The sequence below is a fragment of the Poecilia latipinna genome, unplaced genomic scaffold, assembly GCF_001443285.1.
Source record: "Poecilia latipinna isolate Pla-1442-1.1 unplaced genomic scaffold, P_latipinna-1.0 Scaffold4165, whole genome shotgun sequence".
Lineage (NCBI taxonomy): Eukaryota > Metazoa > Chordata > Actinopteri > Cyprinodontiformes > Poeciliidae > Poecilia > Poecilia latipinna.
Genome location: NW_015116781.1, coordinates 13265 through 23325, shown reverse-complemented (window position 1 = coordinate 23325; position 10061 = coordinate 13265). Strand labels below are relative to the sequence as shown.

Below are 10061 nucleotides of genomic sequence, written 5' to 3'. Positions count from 1 at the left end.
GCCCCTCACTTTAGCGGCTCTCAGTGCTGATGCTGCTCTTCCCACACTTGTTCTAACAATGGCGGGGGTGGACCTACAAATTCATCCTTATTTTTTTCTTTGAAGAATGGCGGATTTACTTCATTCTTTGTTTTTTTTTCATCTTTTCATATTGATATTGTTTAAATACAAAGGTTTCTTTTATGATATTTTTTATGGGGGGGAGGGGGGTGGAATTCTAGACTTTTCCAAGATTTGGCAGGCCCGGATCCCCCAAAAGTAGTTTGACAGTAATGAGAGAGAGGGAAGATATGCGGCACAGGCACAAGAACTAAGGCACAGGGTTGTGCTTTGCCCCTGTACCACCACAGCACCCCACATTAGTATATTTTTAAAATGTTTCTGTTAAAACACATTTCAAAAGCAATGTCTGATTTCCATTGGTTAATTTGCTGTACATTGTTCTTTTTTATTAATTTTGTCAGTTTCAAGTTATTTCATTGACCATTGTGGCTTTTTCGGTCATCAACAGAGGTATCAACAACTTTGTCCATGTGTGTATAGCCACCTAATTATCATCTCAAAGCAGTTTTTTTTTAATGGAAGGAATCCTTTAACAAGCCTTTTTTTTAAATCCAGTGAACCATAGGATTTTACAAAACACACATTTTATGTTCATAATCTCCTAAATTGGCATAAACAGGTTGGTCAGGTGGATTGCCATTAAATACATTTGTTAGACCAATACAGTCTCAAACATACTGGTAAAATTTTCTCTGTGCTATTTTTTGGGGCCCACCTGAGAATACACTCCCTTAGCAACTTGTCATCAAATTCAGCAGACATTTTAAGTGAATGTAACCATCAATGTAAACACATTTTGAAACATAAAAAACATGCAGGATGGAGTGTCCTGGGAAGTGTATTCCACCGTACCGGAGTTGTAGAGCCAGGAGGGATGTAGAATAAAGGGACTCCGTTTTTGGTGCTCTCTGGAATCCTGTAGTTCTCGGGGATTGAATTGAATGACTGGAGATGCACCAACATCTGATCAGTTTGGTTGATGCTGGGAAAGACACACATCAATGAAATACATTTCACCCATTTCAAAAATAACACCCGTGCAGTCTTTCTCAAACTTTGGTCCGCGGGCAGCCCCCAGTGGTCCACAAGGTACTGCATGTAAACAACCATTTATGTGCCATGAGCTCAATGTGCGACGCTATAGCTAGCTTACCAAAGGATTGTCTTAAAGAAAATGATGGAAAACTGGCTTAAAACCAGATTACTGAAAAGAAAAGCTGCAGATACCAGTGGAAAGAAAACAACTTCAGGAATATTATAAGATCAGAGGAAGCTAAGTCATAGCTGCTGAGAGTGTTGATGTGTCATTAGCGACTGGATTCCTTTGAACGGCTCTACGCGGTGAGCGGTAGGAATCGCTCCAGTTAGTCAGAACAGCCAGCAAAGTTGTAAAACCAGCAAAGTTTTACTGTTCATCTGAATGCTCCGCTTTCAGGTCAACAGCAATTGTTACTTTTTGTTTAATCAAAAAATATTAAACTAAATAAAAAATACAATAAATAAATACAAATGATAGAAATTGGTTAATTATTTTAATGGTGCAGAAAAACAGAAAATGATTTCTGTTAAAAAGTCTATTTTTCTGTAATTGTGCTTCTAAATCACAAATAGCCCTAAATGTCATTAATGCACATAACACTTCGTAGTAAAGAACAATTTCTTTCATTTCTGTGTGTTTGACATCATTGGAAAGCTTAGACTCCACACTATCAGAATCAGTGAATAACTCAAAATGCCCAAGTAGACGTGTTCATGGCTTTGTTGTGGCCAGTCACATTTACCAAACAGCACCACTCTTCTCATTAAGATGATCAAAGAAAACAACAATATGTGAGTTAAGAGATTAATATTTTCATTTCAGGTTGCATTATATATAAAGATGTGTTATCGTGGGGGCAATTTCAGGTTAGGTGGTCCGTGACTGTTTGTTAAATGGGTTAAGTGATCCTCAGCCTGAAAAAGTTTGAGAAACACTGCTATGTAACGTCTGAGTAGAAACCTTGAGAAACACTACCTCTGAAGTGTGTTCCAGAAGCGCCGGATGACAGAAGTGCGGTATGGACTGGTGATGGGCTTCCGCTGTGTGCAGCTGATATCATGCAGGATGTCATAGCTGCCTTCCATTGTCACCTCCACCTTAGTGCTTCTGTTGGACGAGTCCAAAGGCCAAGTGGCAGCTGCTAGGTACTCAATATGCATGTTATGTTTCCACAGCAAAGCCAACTTCACTTCCAGCTGGGTCCCTCCTACAGGAAACAACAGGATATACTCTGAACATGTTGGTCAGACCTCAAGTCTTTTAAATGTCACTACTGAAAAGAGACCTTTACCTTTGGTGAGGCTGATGTCTCTGATGGTGTAGCCTTCTCTCAGTCGCACTGAAACCACACTTATTAAATGTGCATGGACTTCTTTCTCTGTGTGCTTTTTCCTCCGCATGACCAGGGCTGGATTACCACTGGCTGACACTAGGTGCTCATTGAACAGTTTGTCCTGGGAAACTACAACATCAACAATTTTGTAGGATTACTTATCATCGGTATTAAGAAATCCTACAAACTAGTGTCAGTGCAGGATGACATGCATCATCAGCTCATTTGCACACCAAAGATACATTTTTTTTCACTCTTTTTTATTTACATTTTATTTATTTTTTCATTTTTTTACTTAATTCTAATCGTATAAATAGTGTGATTTAAAAAAAACTACCAATAAAAACAGTTCGATAGCATTTCATTTGACTTCTTTTTCTGAAAAAAGTTACACAAGTAAACTTTCTCAAAATTTTATCTGCACTTCTGTTTTGCATTGTGAACTGCAAAACAGTTCACAATGCAACTGTGAACTGTTTGTGTTCAAACAATTAGTTTGAATACAAACTAATTATTCTTAATTTAGTCTTAAACAAATCTTAATAATTTTAGAGCTAATTTGGTCTCATTTAAAAAATTTTCAAAGCAAATCTTGAACCTTAAGCATACCTGCTCACCGTCACTGGCACCCACAAAGTTTAAGTTCAGAATATTAACTGAAGCAAATTCATCAAGTGAAACAACATTGCAATTCAGATAGCTTTAATTTGCTGTTTTGATTGAAAACAGCAAATTATAAAAACCATTTAAAAAGATAAACATTATGAGTAAAACATAGAAAAACATCATGTTTACCATGTCAATGGCATTGGCACCCTTAGCTGTAAATCAGTATGGAAACCCAATTTGGGTCACCTTTTGCAAATCACAAATAAGGATCACCTGTGATGAACTGCCTCCACCCATGTGACATCAATTAACCAATGAATGATCATGTTGGTGCTTTAAAAGTCATCTGTTAGTCCATCTTCATATGTGACAATGGCAAAGAAAAAGGAGCTGTCTGAAGACACCACAAATACTATTATTTGCAAGCACAAGACCTCCAAAGAGTATAAAGCCATCTCCAAAGACCTTGGTGTCCCTGTTTCAACAGTGCATAATGTTAAGAAGTTTTCCAGGCATTGAATGGTCAAGAACCTCCCTGGATGTGGGGGGAAGAGAAAAATTGATGACAGAAGTCTTCGACGGTTGGTGCGAATGGTGGAGAAAACACCACGTCTAACAACTAAAGACCTGAAGACCAACCTGGAGCAGTCTGGTGTGATTGTTTAACAAGTGCCACACGCCGCACACTAAAAGTGGGGCTTTATGGGCGGAGGCCAACGAAGACCCCATTGCTGAAGAAAAGACATAAAAAAGAACGCTTGACCTTCACAAAAGAGAACCTGGACAAACCTCAAGCCTTCTGGGACAATATTTGATGGACAGATGAAACTAATGTGGAGCTTTTCGGTAATTCACACAAACGGTATGTTTACAGACGGCACAATGAAATCTTTAAAGAAAAAAAAACACTATGCCAACTGTCAAGCATAGTGAAGGATCTGTAATACTGTGGGGCTGCTTTGCGGCATCTGGTACTGGAGGCCTTGACCGTATCACAGGCATCATGAAATCAGAAGATCATCATGCAATTCTAGAGCGAAATGTCTTGCCCAATGTAAGGAAACTTGGTTTGAGGTGAAGATCCTGGGTCCTCCAGCAAGATAACGACCCAAAGCACACCTCAAAAAGCACGTAGGCATGGTTGAAAGGGAAAAATTGACTGTTTTAAAATGGCCAGCTATGAGTCCTGATCTCAATCCAGTTGAAAATCTTTGGGTGGAGCTGAAATCTGCCATTGGAGAAAGGAACCCTGCAAATGTACAAGAGCTTGAGCATATTGTAAAAGAAGTGTGGGAGAAAGTACCACCTGAGAAGTGGAAGAAGCTTATATGTATATAAGAAATGTTTGGAGGCTTTTCATTGCTGCCAAAGGCTGTGCAACCAAATATTAAGGAGAAGTGTCAATATTAGTCCACATGCTGGTTTTCTGTTTTGTCCTTTGGAATTAAAATATCTATGTTGAAATGGCAATTGTCTTAGATTACTTTGGACGTCCAACTGAAAGATCCTGTTGATAAACATTTTGAACATTTCCATTTATTTCTGAAGATATTCACTCAGTTATGCAAAACATGAAGAGGTGCCAATAATGATGACAAGGGTTGTTCATATTCATAGTGAACGGTGATATTACTGCTCATCATTCGGAGTTATTTTGCGTTTTATTCTTAAATATTTTGGTGTTGCTGTGTGAGTAATCCACAACATATTTTCATGCAACCCAATCCGATTTGAAAAGTATTTCAGAATCATCTATACAGTAAATTTTTCTTAAATAAACCTGGTTTTCAGAATTCACTGTTCATACTGAACTGGAATATCATTACATTGTTTTATAAGTTACTGGTTCTATTCTTATTTGTATATTTTTACTCTAACTTTCTGGTCATTTATTTTCATCATTTCATCTTTTACTGAAAAATTTAACTGTTTTGCTAATAAACTCATATTGGAGCAAAGTGCTTATTATTATGTATTTATGTAGTGCCTTGTTGCTCAAAAACACCTGTGATGTATTTTCCCTTATCTATTATCTTTTTAATACTTTAACCTTATCAGGCAGGTATTGATGGATAGTAACAAAAGATAAGAACTTTTTGGGTATTATTTTATGAAAATCACTTGGTAATTGGATCTGAATTTATAGGTTACCGTATTTTCCGCACTATAAGGCACACCTAAAAACATTAAATTTCCTCAAAAGCCAACAGTGCGCCTTATAATCTGGTGACCTTATTTAAGGACCAATATTGACCCACAACAGGTCTAGCAACTACGGTAAGCAGCCGACTTCATTTTCACCTGTAGAAGAAGAAGCACGCAGTGCATGCTGGGATAGTTGTCAGAACACTGGTTTGTTAATAAAGTTTGACTGACCTATCTACCTACCGACCGTCTAGAATCAGGTCATCTGCAGGTCATTTAGCACCACGTTCTCCACGAACATGCTGTGCGCAAACGGAGAAGGGTGACCATCGTCCGGCCACACCCCGACCCAGTTGCGGAAGGCTCTCCTCACTGACCAGAGTCAGACTGTTTTGTTGACATTCACTTTAGTGCAGCTCCATCTAGTGGATGCATAACGCAACTCCAGCCTCTACTGTAGCGTCTATTCTATGCGCCTTATAATGCGGTGCGCCTTATATATGAAAAAAGTTTTAAAATAGGCCATTCATTGAAGGTGCGCCTTATAATCCGGTGCGCCTTATACTGCAGAAAATATGGTAATTTACAGTTGTCATCAGATATTATGTAGTTACACATAGCCTGCCCTATTGTTGACCTTCCTAAGGTTCTTCGAAAACCTCTGTCCAGTTTGCCCAGCTTAACAATTGCATCTCCAGCCCAGTGTGCAAATTAACACCGATTTACTTATAGTCCTCTACTTCTGGAAATATAGTTTCCAGAAGTTGGTTAAATATAATTCCAAATAATCTCCTTCATCCGGTTCAATGTATTGAACTTATAGTTAGCTTGGCTTCAGATAAATCTAACCAATTAGAGCTCCAAAGACTGTGACCAGTACCCCACTCTTGAAAGCTAAGGAGGAAATGATAATCCCATTTTCTGAAGCAGACTGATCGAACTGCATTTTCTAGCATTATTGGTGCTGGAAGCCATCTTGCTGACATTACAACTCCTTTATAAACTTGAGAGAAAAGTGATTAGCTGTCTGTGGAAACATCTTCCTGATATCAAACATCTATTTTGACTGTAAGGTTAATCTAATTCTCATAAGTTAGAAAAAAGTTGCTGTGTACTCATTCTGGTATATGTGTATAATGTTTGCTGTCCAGTTGAATTTACTTCTTTATGAGTGACTGACTTGTTTGGCTAATGATTGCAGATTATCTGGAATGGTGTCCCAATTGCTTTTAATTTTTTCTGCCAAAAGAAACTTCCACTCTGTTAATAATCTTATTAGTAACGAATTACATAAGCCAAACAATAATGCAATCCCAGTTGCACAACATCTATATGATTGGATTAAATTGTCGGTATATTTCTGTATATAAATTGAACGTTTTCATTTTGTAAAGAGCCTTGAGACAAGGTTAGTTGTAAACAGGCACTACATAATTTTCTGATGGTTTTTGGATAAATATAAGAGTCACAATCTGGATTTTTATTAATTAGATTAGTCCCAACATATCAGCCTTCATAGTTACAGAAAAACTGCATTTGAAGACAACCTTTAAGGTTCAATCTTTGCAACATTTAGAATCATGGACATAGATGTAGCAAAAACAGAAAATGTTCTTGCTTCCCCTGTCAGCTTGATCACAAACAAAAGATACAAAATATCTGGCCTCAGATAGTGTGGCCATCATAGAAGTTTAATTATCTCACCACAGAAGTACTCAGAGTTCATGGACTCTGGGGTCTTGAGGAAAGTGTAGGTTAGGAAGGCCCTGTGGTAGGCATTCATCTCTTGGCTGTTTTGGTCAACTTCAGGGCAACTGGGCAAATAGGACCCAACGGTGGCCAAAGATATGAACTTCATCAGTTCTACGTTTGGGATGTAGCCAAAACTGCAGTCATACGAGTATGAACCGCCAACCTAGAAAGGTACAAACACAAGTTAAAAGGAATTATTAAAATGCTGCTACAGGGTCACTTTTAAAAGTAGAAACAAAAGCTGTATTATTAATTTGCAGCTAAGCTCAAAAGTATTCATACTCCTGGCAGATGTAGAAATAAAAAATACCCTTACTTCAAAAAATATGCAAACTCAAGAAAATTAAGAAAAGTGTGTTTAAGATTAGTAAGTAAACCTAACTTATTTTAACTAAGCAGTACTAAATCAAGTACTACAAAAAAAAAAATTAAGTTCATGTAACTTAAATAAACTCATTTTCTTGACTGAGTCCTTCCTCTTGCATTCACTATTGAGTCTAAGTACTTTCCAACACAGAAAAAAGCTTAGTTATCAAAAACCTACTTTTTCTAAATTAATCCAGCTTAAACAGAATTGGAGACTTTTCAACCACAAGTTCCAAGTAGCATACTGAAAGTGAGTATTTTGATGAAAAGTGATTAAAGTCAACTTATTATTTTCAATTAAATGCAATTTTACATTTACTGTGTATGTCATACATACACATTGATATATGTTCTACATATATCTATTACAATATAAGAACACAGAAAGCAAGTTTTAAAACATTTAAATAAAGATACCTGAACAAAGGAACAAGCAATGGTTCCACTTCTGAGCTGGTTCAGCAATGTTTCACACACAGCCACATCAGGAACACTTGTCACCCCATCAGTGATTATGATGATGCCTAAAACACACAGGACAAATTCTATCATGTCGTGCTGTATGTGAGAGGTTGATGCAAAATGGGGACGTAAACAAATAATCAGTTTATAATTAATTGCTGAATAATGGTCTCTATGAAATAACCAGTGACACATGCAAAATCCTCATAAAAATTGAGTGTAAATGCCTGTGCAGCATTCACATAATAAAGAATAATGATAAACAGGAACGCAACAGTGTGAATGTCTTATGGCATTCATAAAATATTGGTATAATTAGGGATGCACCGATTGCAGTTTTCTGGCTGATCAACAGTCTTTAAAAAGTCTGGCCTGCCACTTCGGATTTTGACCAATACCAATTGTTTTGTCTGAAATGTTGCTAAATATAGCAAGAAAGTCACTGAGTTAGCAGCAGTGGGGTGACTATTATTAACCGCAAACATGCAGACATGACCTGGTGGACTGTTCTATCAGTCAAACCTTTTACAGAAGAGCAAAAGAGGATGGTGGTTGAGTTTTAGACGTTTGCAGAGGTAGAAAAGATTGGTGGATAAGATCAGCTTCACATGCAAGTATCAGCCAATCACCAGTCTCCTGATGATTAAGGAAATCATCGCCAATAAATCTACCGGCCGATAAATTGGTGCACACCAAGTTATAATGTTATTCATCGGCTAGCTCTACAGCAGAGTCAACCTCTGTTTGTCACTGAAGATGACCAACAACCTGAAATCAACTTAACAGTTCTGGTAAAACCCACAGAGAAATCTAGGCACTTCACATTCTAAATAGAGTTCTTGGATGTAGTTCATTTTATGGACATATTTACATTAATCTCACTTAATTAATTTGATTTAGTGATGACAATTTACTGTTTTGTGTTCAATTAATTTAAAAGTTATAAATCTAACTAACTGAAATTAAGTAAAAGAAACGTTTTACTCTGACTTAACTTGAAACAGTTGTTCAATGCCAGTTTCGTATCCTATGCCTGACCAACTCAATTTATTATGTTTCTAGAACTCAATATATTATGGTCATCCAACTCAATTAATTAAGTTTATCCAATTAAATTTACCAAGTTTTTATAACTTAATTCATTAAGTGTGTTTAACATGACATAACATGATCTTACTCAAATCATTTATTTTTTAATAAATAATTCAAATCTCTGACTAAATTCTACAGAAAGTCAACTCAAACTTTTAATTTGTTCCAAACTAAAAAACTAAAATATCTAAAATTATGTTTTCACTTACATTATACTTAAAATACAAATTGAATTTAAATAATTTTAAATGTATGCTTCAATGTTATTTTAGTTTTTCAAAGATCTTGTACACTGAAAAAACAAGAGTTGAACCAACTCAATTGAATTGCTTCAATTGGTAACAAGTAATTCAATTAAGTTGATCCAACTTAATTTAAGTTGATTTAACTTAATAAATAAGAGGGTGAAGACACAGCAAAGGTCATCAGGCTGGAATTGAACCTAGGACAGCCACCGTACGACTAAGGCTTCTTTATGTGGGTTGTGCTCTACTCCTGCACCACCACAGCAGGTACAGGGTCTGTCCCTGGTGAAGTTTGTGTCATGACATCAGACTTAGGATACGAACGCAGCACTGAACTTAACCGTTTCAAATACACTCTTCAGAGTATTCTCCAAAAGGTGTATTTTTAAAGAACACTTCTTACAGTGCACTCTCAAAAGTGTATTTGAAACAATTAAATTAAGTTGGGTTAACTTTCTTTTTACTGTGCAGAGTTATGATGATATTCTATAATTTAGTCACAGTGGGTTTTTAAATGTTGAAAAGAAGAGATGTTTTGCTCTTTTTAAGAAAACTCATCAGCTCAGTTAGAGAAGAATAAAGAAAAGATAGGATTTCTGATTCTGCATTCTTAATTCAAACCTACCTGCACTGGAGTTTGAGGGCAGGAGCTGAAGAGCGAGGATTCCCTGGCGTACCATGCTGACAAGACCCATATCAGCAGACACCATGGACATTCCCTGCTTCTTATGCGGCTGGTCTTCCAAATTGTTGTTATGGTGATTTAAGCTTTGTCCTGGTTCCACAAACTATCAACAAACAATGGTATTTCTTACAATCAAGTCTTACATAATGAAAAATAGTTGAACTAATGCAGTGTTTCTCATGTGTTTTCTGTCGTACTCAGGGGTGAAAGTAGTTTTAAATTCTTGGGGGTCCTATGACAAAAGTGTGTGTTTATATATATATATATATA

General features: G+C 36.7%; 1 protein-coding gene across 1 annotated transcript; it reads right to left on the bottom strand.

Moving 5' to 3' along the window:
• Positions 1 to 208: 208 nt before the first annotated feature.
• Positions 209 to 9917, bottom strand: LOC106942292 (protein SZT2-like). Its single transcript, XM_015025539.1, has 6 exons — positions 9732 to 9917; positions 7725 to 7831; positions 6894 to 7104; positions 2394 to 2564; positions 2078 to 2309; positions 209 to 1045 (listed from the first exon to the last, which is right to left on the bottom strand). Exons 1-6 carry the CDS (start codon positions 9820 to 9822, stop codon positions 844 to 846), a joined length of 1014 nt encoding a protein of 337 aa, XP_014881025.1. The 5' UTR covers positions 9823 to 9917; the 3' UTR covers positions 209 to 843.
• Between the last annotated feature and the right edge of the window lie 144 nt (positions 9918 to 10061).